At 39.6% G+C, this 19,431-nt stretch overlaps 1 protein-coding gene across 1 annotated transcript in view; it reads left to right on the top strand.

Moving 5' to 3' along the window:
* Window positions 1-13,763, top strand: part of SPACA1 (sperm acrosome associated 1) — a 34,544-nt gene extending 20,781 nt beyond the window's left edge. The window contains exons 5-7 of the mRNA XM_060755052.2: window positions 1,859-1,994; window positions 10,131-10,251; window positions 13,499-13,763. Of these exons, the coding sequence (XP_060611035.2) occupies window positions 1,859-1,994; window positions 10,131-10,251; window positions 13,499-13,763 (522 nt within the window). The remainder of the gene's footprint in view (window positions 1-1,858; window positions 1,995-10,130; window positions 10,252-13,498) is intronic.
* Window positions 13,764-19,431: the final 5,668 nt, after the last annotated feature.

Here is a 19,431-nt window from a genome sequence, read left to right as displayed (position 1 = left end):
TCCTAGAATTTATTAATCTCCCCAAAGAGTTTATGGTCTAAATTAAAGAAGCAGTAGCCTGAAGGACAAACATAATAGTGGGCTTAGAAATAAAATAAAAAATGTGTGAGACTCAAATAAATCATTCTTCGTAGTTCTTATTTACACAACACACACATTCACTCTGAGCCATCTTTCTAATATAGTAAATATTTCTTCATCCCGCTATATTCATTACCAAATGTCTTTCTCCCTTGTTTTAATCAAAGAGGAACGTAATCCTTTCATCTTATGGTACATCTACACTGCAGAATGAATTCAGTTTGACAACACTCAGCTGCCATGGCTCAGTCCTTTGCAATCCATAGAGCTGTAGTTTTACAAGGTTTTTAGCCTTCTCTGCCACAGAGCACTAGTGCCTCACCAAACTACAACTCTCTGGATTCCATAGGATTGAACCATATCAGACAAAATGGTGCCAAATTCTTCAACCTAGATGCACCTTTAGGGCCTAGAATATCAAGGCAGAATAACCCACAATATCTGCTTGGAAGTGGATTATCTGAATTCACAGTGCCATATATCCCAGTTCAAAACTGATAATGTGGGATTTTATTCAGCTGTGTGGAAAGGGCTTCAGTTTTAGGGACCTTGCTGGAAGGTCTGGACCTTTACAGATGTTTTTAAAACCTGCAATAAACCTAGGTCAACAGGTTTATTCTGGGTTAAAGTGCATTAACCTGGCACGTTGTTTGAATGCTCCAGGCTAATGTGTTTCCTATCCTACATAACATAGTAGGGTAGGTGGACCTTCTGTTTAGCTACTCCCAACACATTGTTGAAGGTGAGAGAAGGAATAATAAAGTGTGGGCCATACCTTGAAGAAAAAATGCTTCTTCTCATACCGTGGTTCTTTTATTCACTATGCCTATTGTTTGGAATTAAAAACATATTCTAGCTGAGTTTCAGCACAGAAAAGCTCATTAGAGATTATTACTTTGGTTTTGTGGGAAGAGAATCCCCTGAAGGAGAAATTTTATACTCCAAAACATGATGGGTTTTAAAAATAGCTTAGGTACTTAAGTACTTTTGAGAACTCTTTGTGTGTGTGTTGGGGGGAGAGGAGTGGTTTCCTTCTTGACCATTATTTACTGGCTTTGTAGTCTATAAAATAGTGACCACTTTCCCATTAACTTGTCTATCAACTTACTTGTTGCCCCATTTTCACTCTTGCTTATTTGCTTACAAATAATAATTGTGTAAGTTTGCTGTATTTTGAACATTTTTTTTTCACAAAAAGCATATTCTGAGCATTGGAATCATGAACAATTGTCAGAGGCTTTTTGGTGAACCCTACAGTTCCTGTTCATTAATACAGGAGTGCAGAATGAGAAGAGTCTATGCACACCGGAGCCCCAGTTTTGCAGCCCCTCACACAAGATGCTAATGCTCTAAACCCCTGATTTTTAGCCTGTAATTGAGGAAATGTTATGGTGTACTGGAATGTAATTGTATTGCCTTCTGGTGGGGGACACAATAGTGAAAATTGCCCCCCGATGCATTTGTAGTTGACCGCATCTTTACTAAAGGCTTGGATATAAAGAACAAAATAGACATTTAGTGATCTGAGAAGATGCATGATTTAAAATATTGTAAGGAGCTCCTGACGAAAAGGGTCATAAAGTTGGGAGAGACCTTGTGGGCCATCTAGTCCAACCCTCTACCAAGAAGCAGGAAAATCACATTCAAAGGCAGGGAAAGAGTACTTACTATGTCAGGGAAAGAGTATTTACTATAAAAGTCAATTTTTTAGCATAGTGTTTTTTATTATGAGATATTCCAACTTTGTTTTTGTTTTTTGTCACCTTTGAATTGATAGCAATCACTCATTCTTCCAAATGATTCTGCTATTCTGGAGGTACACAGGGACACTCACCCAGTTGCATTAGAGTGTGATACCACCGAAGAAGGGGAATTGATTGCATCTGTAAAATACACAATATATACAACAGCTGGTAAGTTTGTAGGAGTTCATAAATATTTTTAAAGCTATTTTGTTTGTAAAACCTATAATTATAAATGAATCTAGGGTCTCTATAAATTGTGAGCTACAGATGGAGCAATGGATGAGAAAAACACAGACTTCTGTGCAAACCACATTAAAATAAATGAGAAGTCATCAGTACTGTCACTTGATGGGTCATGCCATAGGGGAAAACAGTCTTGAAAAATAATGACATTTTTATAGCCACAGCATGCAACCTGTAATTGAAATATATATATATATATATATATATATATATATATATATATATAATCTGCATCGATTAATTTATTGTTGCACTGCATTTAATCTGCATCCGCTTTTTTTTTTTTACTATATTTCTCCCCTTACTAATTTCAAAAGATGGGAAGATCAGGCAGTTTAACAGAAGCAGCTGGTGACACCTTGTTCAATTCTCCCCAGGCTCTTTGTAATGATCTTGCAGTGCTTCAGATGAAGAATTTTGCTGATGTACTACTTGCAGCTGTCATCTTGAGTTTTGCCACTCAAAGCCAATATCAATTGTAGGGCTTCAAAGGAAGTCTGAAATCAACATGAAGAGAAAACCTCTTTCCTCTTGTGACAATGCCCTTCTCCATTTTATTGCAGTTAAGACTTAGCCATGTTTTGAGTTGTGTATTGGCAGCTGTGGAAGACCCCTCATGGAATTTAAATTGGTTTAGCATGAGTTTTAGGTCTGTCTACAGGAAAGACCTGAATATGCAGACTAGAGATGATCCTTGAGTAATGCTTGAGAATGCATTCATAAGCAGGATAGTAAAGAAGGCATGGTATCTGTTACTTTGAATAAATATCTAGAAGATGACATTTTTGCAAGTTCCTTCTTTTAATCCATCTACCATGAAACTACAAAACATTTACTGAGCACAACTTATTTGATTTCTGGTCATCTAGCCCAAAGCTGAAATGTATAAACTGTAAAACAACCTTAAGAGAAGTGAACAAGACTGTTGTCTGTGGATGGCTCCATGGGGTTTTTGTAAATATGCTTCTTGATTCATATTTAGGAAGGTTTTACTGCAGGTTCAAAGTCTCTGCACAGCAGGCAGATTCATGACAGGCTGATAGTGTTGACTTTGAACACCCTGTCCCTGGTTTTGAAGGGAGGAAAACAATTTGCAAGGTATTTTTTCCTCCTGTAATGTTTTCTCTATGTCACAGTAACAATGACTGAATGAGTAGACACAGTTGGAAAATTACCAGAATTGGAGGCGATTGGTAAATATTTCTTCTTACGTATATTTTTCCTTCCTGAGCCTGCGGATATTAATAGATATTTTCGACAATGCCAATTGATTTAAATGAAGATTGATCTGACTCTTGATTTCCAAGTGCTGGACACAAATACAAGCTTTGCTTGTGCCCTGCTGAGAAAGCATTAGGCATGGAATATCAGTAGTTGTTCACTGAATAAGTTGCCAGGTTTGTGTTGATAGGAATTAGGGGTGAGGAGCAATGGATTTCATGGGTATTGAGGGTCTGAGTATGCTTATGGTTTTCCCCCCCAAGTGAATCATGAACCACAGGAAAATATTAAGTTTAGTAGGTTTCAAAGTTCCTTTAATCTCGTTGTTATCTCTTTATGGATCAAAAAACAATCATCAGTCCATGGGGTGTGTCAGCTGGCTTCCTTGCATACCTTTCCTAGCACTTCCTAACTTTCTGCATTACTACAAATGCATCTCCTGGGGAAGCTGCATTGTTGCAACCGTTGTGTGACCTTTTTATGGTACTGCAGTGGTATTTCAGTTGGCATACTTTCCTTCCACAAACTTGGTTACCTGCCAAAGCAGCAAGCATTAAGGCTAGGTAGTTAAAAACTGGTAACTGTGGTCCAGTTTTAGCTGATATGCCTTTTCTTAATGGGTAGCTTAATGGTCAAAGTACCCTCTTCTCTAGGATCTATTTTGCCATTAAACACTCTTTTTACCTTTAGTTTGCTCATGTAGTCTGTAAATAAATTCTCCTTAGGATAGAATGAAAGCAGCAACCATCCAAGAAATGATCAGCCCGCCGCGCAGTTAAAACTATACATGGCATTAAAAAAATGAATTGTAAGAGGAATGGACTCATCCCATTCTCAGGTCATGATTATGATAAGACTTGGGACCTTCCCTATATAAAGAATATAATAATTTTCTTCTTTGAATTGGGCAGCGCAGCTAGTTTTGTTATCAATTTGAGGCAACAGTGAGATGAGTAGTCACAATATCAAAAGCAATGAACAATCTGCACAAGCAATTTCTTGAATTTCCCCAGTGAATGAAACTGGTATCCTCTGAAAGTTAGCAGTATGGAACATATTGCCTATTTTCCAAAGCATGTTATTCTGTGGCAGCAAAAAAACCCCAATACATTTATTCTATAAAAAATGTGCTAGTCTTTAAGGTGACACAAAGCTCTTTGTTCATTTTGCCTGAATTTCCCACAAATGTGTCTTCTTTTGATCTCTTATATTTAAGCACTGTTTTGCTTTTCAGTGCAGTTCTAGACTAAAGGGTGTGTGGGAAGGAAGCAGATTTCAGGCTTGCGGGACCAAATTTGCTTCTTATTTGAATCTTGAAGAGCCAAGAACTGGAGCCTGGTGCAAATGATAATAATTTGAATTAAATCACTTTGAGTGAAGAACCTGTTTTGGGTCCTGGAATCATACAGAGAGCAAAATCCTTCCACATACACTCCCCCACACCCCAAAACAACAGCAACAACACAGTATTCCTCTTTTTTCTGATTATACACACCATTCTAGTTATTTTCATTTCTCTGTAATATAGGATAGGGGAAAGTCATTTTGCTGTTACTGTTGTTATTGGTTAGAAGTCAAAAAATCTTGCTGATTGGCTGGAAATCAGGTGGCGATCCACTGATGGATATCACACTACCTGTTGCTTGCTGTTTTTCTAATTATTAATTCCTTCTACTTGATATAAATCAAGCCTTCCCTCTTCAGATCTTTTCAATGTATTCTAGTCCCTGTAAAGAATAACTCCTAGAGAACTAGAGTATTGTAAGTAAAGAGGAGCCTTCTTCTCTTGCCGTGTGCCGAGAGAGCCAGACAAGATCCAGAGCGTGCTCCTTGTTCTGTCACCCGTGTGAACAAGTATGTTGGCAACAACAGGGGAGAGGAGGTGGAGGCAGCACTTGGCCAGTTTTCAAAAATGGCGGCAGCAGCACCCACATGAACATGATACAGTTGGCTGTGCGGAGGCAATTTTGCTGCGTAGTTTTCATTAATTCAGTTCATTTCCTATGCAGGCAGAGTCTGTTGCATTGCAACACACTGCCCTGCAAACTCTGTGTGACAGATCAGCCACATTTGTCATTACCTGGAAACAGTATACAGAGAGTCAGTAGTTTTGCAGAGTACAGAATATTCAGCAATGCTCCCTATGTTTTCCATGGAATTAAATCTTTGTCCTGGCAGGCAACCATTTCAGGACATCTTATCTTTTCCTTGAACCAAAAACAAAGCCTGGAGCTTGCTCATCAGGCTGCAAGTAGCCCTAAACATATATTAGTAGATATTCTTTTCTGCAGAGGGTGTTCAACTCCCTTGCTTTGTCCTGGGAGGAAATGCTCCTCCACTGTAACCGAGAGGTAAATAAGAAACACAGCTGGCTCTAGACCTTCTTTGCAAAAGTTACCCTTTGACCCTGCTCAGCTATTTAGGGAACATAATACAATTGGCCGTCTATATATCCATGAATGCAAAGCTGGGGTGAAAATTGCTGGAAGAAACATTAACAACCTCAGATATGCAGATGACACCACTCTGATGGCCAAAAGCGAGGAGGAGCCGAGGAGCCTTCTAATCAAGGTGAAAGAAGAAAGCGCAAAAGCCGGGTTGCAGCTAAACATAAAAAAACCAAGATTATGGCAACAAGAAAATGTGGAGGCCGTGACAGACTTTGTATTTCTAGGTGCAAAGATTACTGGAGATGCAGACTGTGGTCAGGAAATCAGAAGACGCTTACTTCTTGGGAGGAGAGCAATGTCCAATCTCGATAAAATAGTAAAGAGTAGAGACATCACACTGGCAACAAAGATCCGCATAGTCAAAGCCATGGTATTCCCTGTAGTAACCTACGGATGTGAGAGCTGGACCTTAGGGAAGGCTGAGCGAAGGAAGATAGATGCTTTTGAACTGTGGTGTTGGAGGAAAGTTCTGAGAGTGCCTTGGACTTCAAGAAGATCCAACCAGTCCATCCTCCAGGAAATAAAGCCCAACTGCTCATTGGAGAGAAGGATACTAGAGACAAAGTTGAAGTACTTTGGCCACATCATGAGGAGACAGCAAAGCCTAGAGAAGACAATTATGGTGGGGAAAGTGGAAGGTAAAAGGAAGAGGGGCCGACCAAGGGCAAGATGGATGGATGGCATCCTTGAAGTGACTGGACTGACCTTGAAGGAGCTGGGGGTGGTGACGGCTGACAAGGAGCTCTGGCGTGGGCTGGTCCATGAGGTCACAAAGAGTCGCAGATGGCTGAATGAATGAACAACAACAACATATCCATGGATTCTGCATACACAGCTTGCAAATATTTTTAAAAATTCAAAAAACAAACTTTAATTTGGCCATTTTATATAAAGGGTCACATTTTACTAAGCCATTGTATATAATGGGATTTAGGCATCCATGAATTTGGATATCTGTGTGGGGGGAACATGGAGCCAAACTCCAGCCCACAAAAAAACCACTATATTGTGGAAAATTGTGTCCTACTACTATTACTACTACATGAATACCCTAAAATCACCAGCTTCTGTCTGATTTTGCAAACCAAGCAGGATAAGCCCTGGTTAGTGCCTGGATTAAAGACAGGCAGCTAATACCAAGTGCTGTAAGATGTATTTCAGAGCAAGGATTTTGCAAAGGCAGCTGTGAATATTCATTGCCTCAGCCAACTATATGAAGTTCATGGGATTTCTGTAAGTTGACAGGGAACTTGAAGTTACACATATGATTGCATATTGTGCTTAAGGTAATGACCAAGATCCTGCATTGACATGTAATTCTATGCATACTGTTCTAGATCTTCCAAGTGCCTAGGAGCTGTTAAGCACCAGAAAGGGCCCGTCTTTCTGTTCCTCAGCTGTGGGAAAAGGAGAGAGGGAGGTGATTCTAGTGAAGCAGCTGGTCTATAGCTCAGTTGAGGAGGAGGGAGATACCTTTTCCTTCCCCTGAGAGCTCAGAGCAGCTGGGTATTTTGGGTCTGATTTGCCTTCCCAACCCCTCCTCAATTGTATACAACAGCAGCAGGAGCCCTTCCTGTTGTCAGACACTGGGAAGGTTTTGGGTGGACTGTAAAGACAAGTGAATAGACTTCTGTGTTTACACACACATATACCAGGGTGCTGGCCAACCTCTGTCAGATCTAAATACAGCTTTCTTCTCAATAATATTTATTTGTATATTCACTGTGTTTTAAGAAAGTTGAAATGGTAAATCAATTTGAGAATATTACTAAGAAGCAATGTAAAAATTCAACCTTTTGCCCACTCACATATCTGTCATGCTCAGAAAGTAACCTTATGGGATGGAAGAGAGATGTGTTGTACCTTTCCTTGACAACCTGTTGTATTTGTCAGGGGTTCTGTGAAGTCATAAAACTCCTGTTCTTGTGGAAGTGACTCTGTTAGCTCCAGTTAAGGAACCAGGTGTTCAAAAACACAATTGTAGTAGTCTTCTACTCAGACAACAAAACACACAGAGACTTCTTCTTTCCCAAATAATCAGGAAGTCTTTTTTTCTTCTTTAGTTTCAGCAATATATACAAACATTACAGTTCATTCGTTTGTCTTCCCTCCCAACAACCACCATCCGTCCCTCATCAAACTAACTCAGTATAACTGCAACCTATATAGTACTCCCATTGCATTAACCACCACACCCTAATTTACAGTAGCTTAACTCTTTTACCTGGGATTAGGCCAGAAGTATTAACTCCGCTGTCACTTAGAAAATGTCAGGTAATTTCCAAATCCTGACAGTATTTACATGTTGGCCACAAAAAGGGAATTCTCCCTTTATGATGATCAAGAAGAAGCCTGTGAGAGGGGCCACTCTGCTCTTCCCTACTTGGTTTATTGCAACTCTCTTGTATCAGCTTGGTTTCTCTGCTAGCTATGATAGATGTGGGTCCCTTCATATGGATGCCATTGTGGAACTGTACCCCACTCTAGATCCACCAACCTATGTGGCAGAAAGGCCTAAATACTCTAAATGGCCCAAATCCTGGCTGATCTTAGGAGATAAGCAGGGTCACCTTGGTTAGTACTTGGATGGGAGAGCCCTAACAAAGCTATAGCTCTGAGGGCCCTTCCAGAAAAGCCCTATATCCTCGGATCTGATCCCAGGTTTTCTGCTTTAAACTAGATTATATGAGTAAGCACTGCCAGATAATCTGGGATAAACAGAAATCCTGGGATCAGATCCTGGGATATAGGGCCCGTCTAGAAGGGCCCTGAGAAAAGAACTGGCAAAACCACTTCTGCCCAAGGAAATGCTATGAAATTAATAGCATTGCCATAAGTTGACAACAGCTTGGAGAGGTACCTACACACACATATACAAAGTATGTGGTAGAAGGAAAGCTTCTTTTCCTCCCTTTTCTATTATAACTCACTTGCTAATGATTGGAAAACAAAATTCTCATGTTATCACAGGTTGGTAAAAAAGAAAGACACAAGCTAGTAATTTGTATGGATTAATTTACAGGCTGTTGTAATTTTTTTAAATTGGCTGTTGTAATTTTTTAAAATTGTGATATTGAATGTTTCAATGTGCCTCCATGTGCAAAAACATGCAAAACAAGGTAACTCATATGTGGAAAATGAATGACAGAAGAAGCGGGGATACAATTCTTCTTGTTGTCTGACATGCTGTCTTTCCACATATGCAAGCGTTGCATGGGAAAGCATTAGCCTTGCAATTCTACACCTGCAACCTGAAGTGGTAAAAACCCGGGAAGGCTATACCCCATGACCTTTCTGGCCACATATAACTTTTGTGCTTCTTTTCATATTAACAACTTCAACAGTAACATGTATAGCTACCCAATGGTGTTATTTTTCAATATTTTAGCATCATTAGTAATGATTAAGTTATTGGAAAAGAACCATTATAATTTGTGAAACATATTTTGGGGTGAGGGCACCCTCAAAGTAATTTGGGAAACCGTCTAGTAATTCAGCTGATAAGCTGTCATCATGTTATAGTATCATCAGCCTAAAATAACATCTTTACCACTGCCTTAAATAAATGAAAGCTATCCATTATCGCAAAAGCTTCTTAATCAGGGGTAGGTGTGAAGTCTGAGAGTTTCCTTCATTGATTTATGTACTTTGTGTACCATGTTGTTGACATGTGGATACAGCACTTTCCAGGGATCATTTTTCTTCATTTTCACTCTCACCACAATCATTCCTTGGTTTATCTAAAATACTTTTGAATGTTACTCATATTCAAGCTCTGTGTAGTATTCCAAACAATCCTCATGATGTTCAACATTGTGTTTACCTAACCTCCCTTAACCTTACACTCATTAAAATGATTTTATATAACATTTTAAAGGGTTATTGCAGTTTACTAAGTCAATTTTTGACAGAAGTACTGCTGTAAGTGATAGTAACTGTTTACTTGTTTAGCTTCTCCATATGTCAGGTTTTTCTGCTGCATACCCTTAATCCTTCCTGGTGTATTGCAGTCTTTTTTTCAATTGTACATACAGAACTGTACATTGTGTCCTCAGAACAGTTTTACTTAAGGTTACTGTGACTAACTGGTCCTGTAGCTGCTCTTCCTAGACACTCCCTTTATACAGCTCAGAATAGCTTTGTTAAGTTGTATAGAAACCTAAACAACTTTAATCAAATTGCCTTCTCTTGTGACATTTCAAACCTCTAGTCAGAAAAAAAATGCAGCACATGCAATGGCTTTCTGTGTTTTCCACAGGTAAGAAATTGCTATCTGTCTCCTAAAGGCAATGGAAAAAGAAAAGTGTCAACATTTCAGTCTTCTTGATAGATACGTGTTTAATAAAACATTTCTATAATAAAAAATAACAGCAGTTTTTCTTCTCTGTAGAACTGGAGACAAGACGAACCAAAAATGGGGGCGCCGATACAGTAACAGCCTTTTTCCTCATCAGTGGCATTTTCATTTGTGTTGGGGTAATCTTAGCAGCAATCCTCTTATTTGTTAACAGGTATGTTGCAGTACCAAAATGTTATTAGGTTTTGCAGTTGCTGAACAGAACTGATGATCACATGTTCAGGTACAAAAAGTGATCATAAATGCTCAGGTACACCAGACTGTTGAAGTGACCAGTTGCAATAACTAGTTGTTTGAAATTAGCTCCTGTTGGCATTTTCTAAGGCATAACTACAACACATTACTATGGTAATAGAGACGAATAGCTTTACCTCTTTTCCAGTGTGACTTACACTTTTAGTTACTTTTATTGTTATATAGGTGTGATCTCACTAGATGGTAGAAGAAGAATGATCTGTGCTTGTTGTTAATTCGTTCAGTCGTTTCCGACTTTTCATGACTTCATGGACCAGCCCACTCCAGAGCTCCCTGTTGGCAGTCACCACCCTCAGCTCCTTCAAGGTCAATCCAGTCACTTCAGGGATGCCATCCATCCATCTTGCCCTTGGTCAGCCCCTCTTCCTTTTCCTTCCATTTTCCCCAGCATCATTGTCTTCTCCAAGCTTTCCTTTCTTCTCATGATGTGGCCAAAGTACTTCATCTTGGCCTCTACTATTCATCCCTCCAATGAGCAGTCGGGCTTTATTTCCTGAAATATGGACTGGTTGGATCTTCTTGCGGTCCTAGGCACTCTCAGAACTTTCCTCCAGCACCACAGTTCAAAAGCATCTATCTTCTTTCGCTCAGTCTTCCCTATGGTCCAGCTCTCACATCCGTAGGTGACTATGGGGAATACCATTGTATTAACTATGCAGATCTTCGTTGCCAGTGTGATGTCTCTACTCTTCACTATTTTATCGAGATTGGTCATTGCTCTCCTCCCAAGAAGTAAGCGCCTCCTGATTTCCTGGTTGCAGTCTGTGTCTGCAGTAATCCTTGCACCTAGAAATACACAGTCTGTCAATGTCACCATGTTTTCTCCCTCTATTTCCCAGTTATCAATCATTCTTGTTGCCATAATCTTGGTTTTTTTTATGATTAGCTGCAACCCAGATTTTGTGCTTTCTTCTTTCACCTTGATTAGAAGGCTCCTCATCTCCTCCTCATTTTCAGCCACCACAGTGGTATCATCTGCATATCTAAGGTTGTTAATGTTTCTTCCAGCAATTTTTAGCCCAGCCTTGCATTTGTCAAGCCCCTCACAATGCATGTGTGTTCTGCATACAAGTTGAATAGGTTAGGTGAGAGTATACAACCCTACCGTACGCTTTTCCCAATCCTGACCCAATCTGTTGTTCCATGGTCAGTTCTTACTGTTGCTTCTTGGTCCTCATACAAATTCCTCAGGAGAGAGACAAGGTGGATTGGTATCCCCATACTACCAAGAACTTGCCACAACTTATTATGATCCACACAGTCAAAGGCTTTAGAATAGTCAATAAAACAGAAATAGATGTTTTTCTGAAAATCTCTGCCTATCTCCATTATCCAGCAAATAATGATCTATGCAATAGCAGGAAAATTGAATCCAGCCTACTTTTCTTTCTTTCTTTCTTTCCATGTCAGCAGCGACTTGAGAAACTGCAAGTCGCTTCTGGTGTGAGAGAATTGGCCGTCTGCAAGGACACTGCCCAGGGGACACCCAGATGTTTTGATGTTTTGCCATCCTTGTCAGAGGCTTCTCTCATGTCCCCACATGGGGAGCTGGAGCTGACAGAGGGAGCTCATCTGTGCTTTCCCCGGATTCAAATCTCTGACCTGTCAACATGCTGTTTCTTTCAGCATTGTGCCACCTGGGACTCCTATCCAGCCCATTGAGATCCCAACTTATGTTCTTCAGAAGACCATGCTCCTTACCCTATGATAATTGAGAATTCCCCAGTTTTTTGTATGGCCTTTCTCCCATTTAAAACAGTTGAATCCTCCCCTACAGCTTAGTTACCAGCAGCAAAAGGTGAATATGCTGGTATTTTTGGGCCCACCCTTTTGCTTTGATTCCTGCCCACTATCCAAATGCCACCCCCAAGAACTTCTCTATAATTAAATTTTACCCTCAGGTTGAAAAAGGTTTCCTGTTCTTGAACTGCTGACTAGAGAGAAATAGAAATGAAATGGAGCAAATGCATATCTCACTTGCTCTGCCTCCACAAGCCCCTGATCCTAATGCCCAACATCTTCATCTAGCTCTAGGCAGACAATTCTCTTTCCCCTCCCTCTGCTACACATCCAATGCTGGTAGTCAATATGGACCATGCTGAGCCAGCTACTAGCAGAGACAACAGATGACTCTGGGGGCCCTTCCACACAGCCCTATATCCCAGAATATCAAGGCAGAAAATTCCACAATATCTGCTTTGAACTGGGTTATCTGAGTCCACACTCAGATAATGTGGGATTTTCTGCCTTGATATTTTGGGATATAGGGCTGTGTGGAAGAGCCCTGGGATAGTGAATTCACACTGGATTTTCTGGGAGCTGTCCATGGTACTGAATCCTATAGATTATACATAATGGCTTGGTCCTGTAAAACTAGTGCATAGAATGGGGCTTCTTAAACTTTCCCACTCAGGACTCTTTTTGGCCCAAGAAATGTTTGTGACCCTGAGTGTATAATAAGTATATAAAATAGGAATAAGAATCAAACATTTACTGAAAATGAAACAGCATTTGCAAGGCTTTTTTAATGAAGCACAGATGACGTATCTTCTGCATAGTACACCAGATTCATTTATATGTTAAAAACAGCCACTAGTTTTTGACATTCAGAGAACTTTTATTTTTGCCAAATTTTTCAGGACCCCAACTTTGCACCAAGTAGCCTAGAGCAGTAGAGCCACTGCCTGCTTCAAACATGAGCTAATATATTAAAATGTTCCTTCATGCTGCATAAAAATTGCTTGAATATGGGATTTCTGCTCACTATATACACATTGTCCCAAATTTGACTTCAGCTTTGAAGATAAACCAAAATAAATCCAATGGCCATTCCAACTAGATCAAACCCTTTAGATCATTTGATGAATGGCAAGTCAATCCTTATGCAAATCCCAGCGATTTGATGGGCATACACAAATTGGAACTAGCCATTGAGCTTGTCCAAATTTGTTTTGACCAGAAACAGATCTTCAAGAAGTAACTTCTCTAAAACACTCACAAGAAACAACCATGGAACAGACATAAAATGAGTGTGGGAATTAAATTTTGTGACTGATTTCTTTTAAAGTATTTTCTGTTGTTGGCCCTGTATGTCATAAATCTGATTAAATTTGCTTCATGGTTTTATTTTTGCTTTCTTTTTACAGACATGCTATAAAACAATTTTGGAGAACAAAAGTATGGAAAAGCTCCGATGAACCAAGCTCAGGTTCTATGATTACCTCCTCGATGCTTCCCACCGCACAACCATCTCAGACTTCACAAACAGAAAACCAAGCACATGAACTAGTTTCCTACCCGGAGTGGAATGCACCAGGAGAAGGAGAAGGAGGCGGGGGTGGAGGGGGAGGAGGGGGCGGAGGGGGAGGAGGGGGAGGAGGGGGTGGAGAAGGAGACAAGGGGAATTATTAGGGGAAGAGAGGCTATTTTTAGAGAGAAGGAGGGAGATTACCTATATTAAAGTATGAGCGTACTATTAAGTACTAGTGCTGAAAAGTGATTTTTGCTTTTCTGGTGGAAACGGTGAAACAGTGAGCTGAAACGGCATCAGCCAAATTTTAAAGACCGATATCTCCTATGAAGATGAATGTGGTTCTCCAGGAGCTTCTGCCTTTTGGTGTTTCTCAAAACCAGAAATAAGATGTTCAAATAAAGTATTGGCAGACTCATACAAGAATTTCATTGGCACATTATAAACATTTCCAATGGTGATGTATTTCCCTTGTGTGAGTTTTGATGGTAGAGATACTTAAACATGTTTTTCCATAAGCACAGCCATGCCAGTGTCCACAATCCAGAACAGGTGTTTGCCTGTTAAAAACGACAGTCCTGTGCTCACTTACCTGGAAGCAAATCCCAATGAACTTAGAAAGATATACAGTTGTTCCTACACATTTGAGGTTTTCACTTTTGTAGATTTGATTATTTGTGGATTTGATTTTAAATATTATCTCCCTTAATTTTTAGAGTCTGTAGCACAGTGGTTCTCAACCTGTGGGTCCCCAGATGTTTTGGTCTTCAATTCCCAGAAATCCTAATAGCTGGTAAACTGGCTGGGATTTCTGGGAGTTGTAGGCCAAACCCACAAGTTTTTGATCAACAACCTCCAGCCATGCTGGAAGACCTAGTTCTAGCAAGAACAGTTCTCTAGGAATCCCTAGGTCCTCCAATGCAATTCGCATAGCCAGCTTCCAGTAGAAGCTAGCCATAGAGTCATTCTGGAAGTCCTAGAAATTCCTGGAGAGGTGCCTTTTGGGGTTACAAATTAACAATTTCTTGATTTCCAGTTCTTCACTTTTACGGGTTTCCTCTACCCTTAATGTGGAAGAATGACTTTACTTATATGCAGTTGTGCATGAGATTGTACTTAGACTCTTTAAACTCCATCGACCCAAGCTTACACAGATTTGCTTTAGATCAGTGATTCTCAACCTGTGAGTCCCCAGATGTTTTGACCTTCAACTCCCAGAAATCCTAACAGCTGGTAAACTGGTTGGGATTTCTGGGAGTTGTAGGTCAAGCCACCTGGGGACCCACAGGTTGAGAACTACTGCTTTAGATGATGTCTGATCTGTAGTAGTTTACTTATCTTTTGAGTAATGTCACTCATGCTAGTAGTCTTTCTCTCATAAAGCTGAAATGATAGACACTCAGGGCAGCCTTCTACATAGCCATGATATGTTATGAAGAACAAAAAACTTCCTTCCTTCCTTCCTTCCTTCCTTCCTTCCTTCCTTCCTCCCTACCTTCCTTCCTTCCTTCCTTCCTTCCTTGTTAACTAAATTTATACTTCTATTTTCAACATCATAAAGAAGTTATTTTTAAACAGTAACATGGTTTATGTGTGAAAACAAAATCAACCTATATACACAATTTCCCAAAAGTTCATTTCCTGTTCATCATCTGAGAATTAACTTTGACTTTATGGATTAAGAAATGGTTCAAATGTATATAATAATTTAAATTTAAAAAAAGACAGTATAGACTCCAGAAATTGTCTACTGAAGTTTAGAGAGACTCAAGTCTATTTAACACTAAAAGCTGCACTTAAAACCTGAAATGTTTTAGTTTGTGCCAAAGGTAGATAGAATTACTTCTCAGCAATCAGAGAGCCCATCATTCAACATTTTTGTTAAAGTAAGAGAATAAATTTATCAGTGCACTGATAGAAATAAACCTGTTTTCCTGAGTTTAGATATGGGTGTAGTAGATCTTTTAATGGTACCTCTCCTGTCTGCTTAAAAGGATTTTCATCAGTATTCATAAAATTATATTTTAAAACGGTACTTCCTTTCATAATTATAAAAATATAACAATGTTTCTGTTACTTAAATCTGTAAGCTTTTTTATCATATAATTCAATAAATGAGTTTGAGCTTCAAATCTAAAGGGGAAATATGGGTAGGAGAAGAACACAGAAAATTATGGTATGGAGCTGCCTTATCTGCCCATGTGTTAAATTGGATTATAAACATTTTCCTCTAATCCAGGCCAAAGACTCCCATTTCACTTGATATTTAATGCCAGTGTGCCATTAATTGAACAAAGTAAGGCTTAAGGACAGTATGTGCTATGAAAATTAAAGGGGTAAATATACAAATTGTGAGTCAGTTTTGTACTGTTTTCCATATATTAACTGGACTGCTTCCTTTATATTTACAAAGACTGCCAAAACCGCAGCAAGCTACAATAACACATTTTTAAAATGGGAAATCAGATACTAACTTTTCCAGTAACTAATACCAGCACCCCTGTCCCTTCCAAATTTTGTGTGTTAATCTCTCCAAAAAATTTTAACAGCACTGGAAAAATGTAACTGTTTTTGGGGTGATGTTAAAGAACTGCAAGCAGTTCAGAAGCATGTAATGCCCTTCAGGTTTTTCCTGGCAAATTATGAACTATGAGACCAAAAAGCACATAGAAGATGCATATACTGTGTATTTGCATGTGTATGTAGATCATTCTTTTATCAATATTTTATTGTGAAATGTATATATTTCACAATAAAAGCATGACTTCTCTTGCTGGAGGAAATGAAGTGTGATATGAATTATAATAAAGTTCAGCGACTTGGGGGATTGCTCTTTTTTGCACTTTATCTTCATAATCCATTCAAAACTCATGCTGCTGCTGGCATTAAAGTTATAGCTTACCTATTATTTTTTAATGAAGCTTTTAAATTAAATTTGTGACATGGCAACTTTGAAATAAACTAAGTGTGTTTGGTTTTGAAATTGGAAAACATCTTGGTTTTTGGAGAAGAGTGAGCCTAATCAGTATTGACTTGTTCACATTTAAGAAAGCAGCACTCCAGATTTAATTTGCCTTACTTCTCCAGCTTTGTCAGGCCAGTGATTTCTTTGACTCTGAGGGGATTCTTCAAGATTATAATAATTGTTATCACCAGGGGCGGCTCGTCCATTACGCGAAGTAAGCGGTCGCAGAACACTTTTTTTTTGCCAGGGGCGCAGAGGCGCCTCTGTAAATGCCCCTCGAATGCCACTTGAGGAGCGCCCCCTCAGCTCACAATCGGGGTGGAGCCTCGGCTTTCTTGCCTCGCTACCGGGCGATCCTCTTCCCTCTTCTCTCGTTCCTGCTCCACCCAGCCACCGGGTGCGCGAGCAGAGCCGGCGCTCAATTGTTCTCTGCGTTCGATCCCTTCCCCATGACTGGCTCCCTTTCCTGATTCCCCCGGCCTCCTCTCCTCTCCCCAATCCGCGGGTGGGCCAAGGGGCGGAGCCGCCGCGCCTGGCCCACTTCGGGTCCGGAGGCGTGTTTGAAGACCCCAGCATGTGCACCAGAAGTCGCCTCTTCTCCTGACTTTCTCTTCAGCCATTGGGACCAAGAGAGAGAGACAGAGAGAGAGAGAGCCCCTCCGGCTGGAGGTATCTCCCACCTCCGCTCCCTCCTTTGTTTTTGCACCTACCTTCAGGAAAGGTGGGCATCTCCACCTCTCTCTTTCTCTCTCTCTCTCTCTTGGTCCCAATGGCTGAGGAGAAAGTCAGGAGAAGAGGTCACTTTTGGTGCACACGCCGGGGTCTTCAGGCACGCCTCCGGACCCAAAGCGGGCCAGGCAAGGGAGCAAGTGCTGCAAGTGTAGTTACTGGGATGTATAGTTCACCTACAATCAAAGAGCATTCTGAACTCCACCAATGATGGAATTGAACCAAATATGGCACACAGAACTCCCACAACGAAAGAAAATATATATCAATGATTGGTTGGGGGGTGGGGTGCCAAAATACTGTTTGCTTACCGTTGAAAATTACCTAGGACCGCCTCTGGTTATCACACATATTGTATATTCTCAAGTATAAGCCGCGTTTTTCAGCCCATATTTTAGGTTGAAAAAGGCCCACTCGGCTTATTCTTGAGTCAAGGTTATTTATTATTTTATTCTGTTATTATTTTTTATTACTTTTATTATTTTACTCTATTTATTATTATTATGATTATGACATTTACATTATTTTACTCTTATTTTTATTAAATGTATTCTATTTATTATTATTATTACATTTATTATTTTACTCTATTATTATTGGAAGGACATGTAGGTACGTTTACATTGAAGAAGATTAGAATAATGGTTTGATCAGAGTTGGACAGTCTTATCTTAAATTACAGTTTTATGTAAATATTCAAAAACATTTAACCTACTGATGCCTCAGTTAATGTATTTTTACTGGTATCTGTTTTTATTTTTAAGTTTACCCGTAGCTGCTGCATTTCTCAGCTTATACTCGAATCAATATGTTTTCTCAGTTTTTTGTGATAAAATGAGGTGCTTCTATTCAAGTACATACAGTAAGTAAAGGTACCATCATCTTGGTTTTGGCCTTGAGGAAGATACTTGTAATGGGCTGTCCTGCAATCTAACAGCATCTGGGGGGCTAGAGATATCTAGTGTAATCCATTCCTAGATGGCACCAATTATGGAAGCAGTTGGACATATGTGATGTGGAAAGCTACATTGGAGCCATGCCATTCCACATGCAGTGCCATGCAGTGCCATTGTGCATGGATATGTGTTGCACTTGGAGGCACTGGACTACTACAGTCTTGAGGAGGGTGACTAAGATGACCAAAAGTCTGGAAGCCAAACTATGAAGATCATCTTAGGGAGCTGAATATGTTTAGTTTGGAGAAGAGAAAGCTAAGAGGGGACATGATAGTCATATTTTGAAGGACAGCATATTGAAGTTGAAGTAGGATTGTTTTCTCCTGCTCTAGAGACTAAGATGGAGCAATGGATTCAAACAGCAGAAAATTGAATATTAGGAAGAACGCCCTGATGGCGTGCAAGTGTGGTGGAGTCTTCTTCTTCGGAAGTTTCCAAATAGAGGCTGGATGGCGATCTATGGAATGGGGTTGGGCTGGATGGTCCTTAGGGTCTCTTCTAACATTATGGTTCATGGTTTTCACCCTCAAACCTGTACTGAACTACTCCTTAGCTCACTCTTGTTTTGTGTTATAAGACTATGAACTACTGTTATGAGATTCTCGTGTCATCATTATTCTAAAAATGAACTGATGCCCTAAGCAGGATTTCTGCAATTTACTGTGGGTTATTTCTCTTTCTCTGTTTTGGATGATCTTTCAGCACTTCATAACTCATCTGTATATAATCTGCTTTCTTTCTCAGAAAATTGAGAACATATTAAAATATTTTAAAGATCATAATATATGACCCAGTTTCACTTAATGTGTGATCTGACTATGTAAGTGATGGAAATATTTTTTCCTTTGACAGTTTTATGCATTTTGTAGCTCAAATTGAAAACTTCATGATGAATCCTAAAGATTTTCATTATATTTTATTACTTCATTTAGTCATTCACATTTAACAAAATATCAAGGCATAAGGAGGGATTCCTTTCCACACTGCCCTGTGATGGATTGTGTCATTGATTTCTTACAATTGTAAAAAAAGTGCCAGTTTAAAAATGATGTGCTTATTAAAATGAATAAAAATGATCACTGAAAATACAATTAGTTCTCTTATGATCAGTAGCACTCGTTTCTTCACTTTGTTTAAAATTCAAGCAGTATATCAAATACTTTCCATTGTTTTCTTCTG

This window comes from Anolis sagrei, chromosome 1 (assembly GCF_037176765.1).
Source record: "Anolis sagrei isolate rAnoSag1 chromosome 1, rAnoSag1.mat, whole genome shotgun sequence".
In the NCBI taxonomy this organism is placed as follows: domain Eukaryota; kingdom Metazoa; phylum Chordata; class Lepidosauria; order Squamata; family Dactyloidae; genus Anolis; species Anolis sagrei.
The sequence above is the reverse complement of the archived record's forward strand: the minus strand, read 5'-3'. Positions and strand labels throughout refer to the sequence as shown.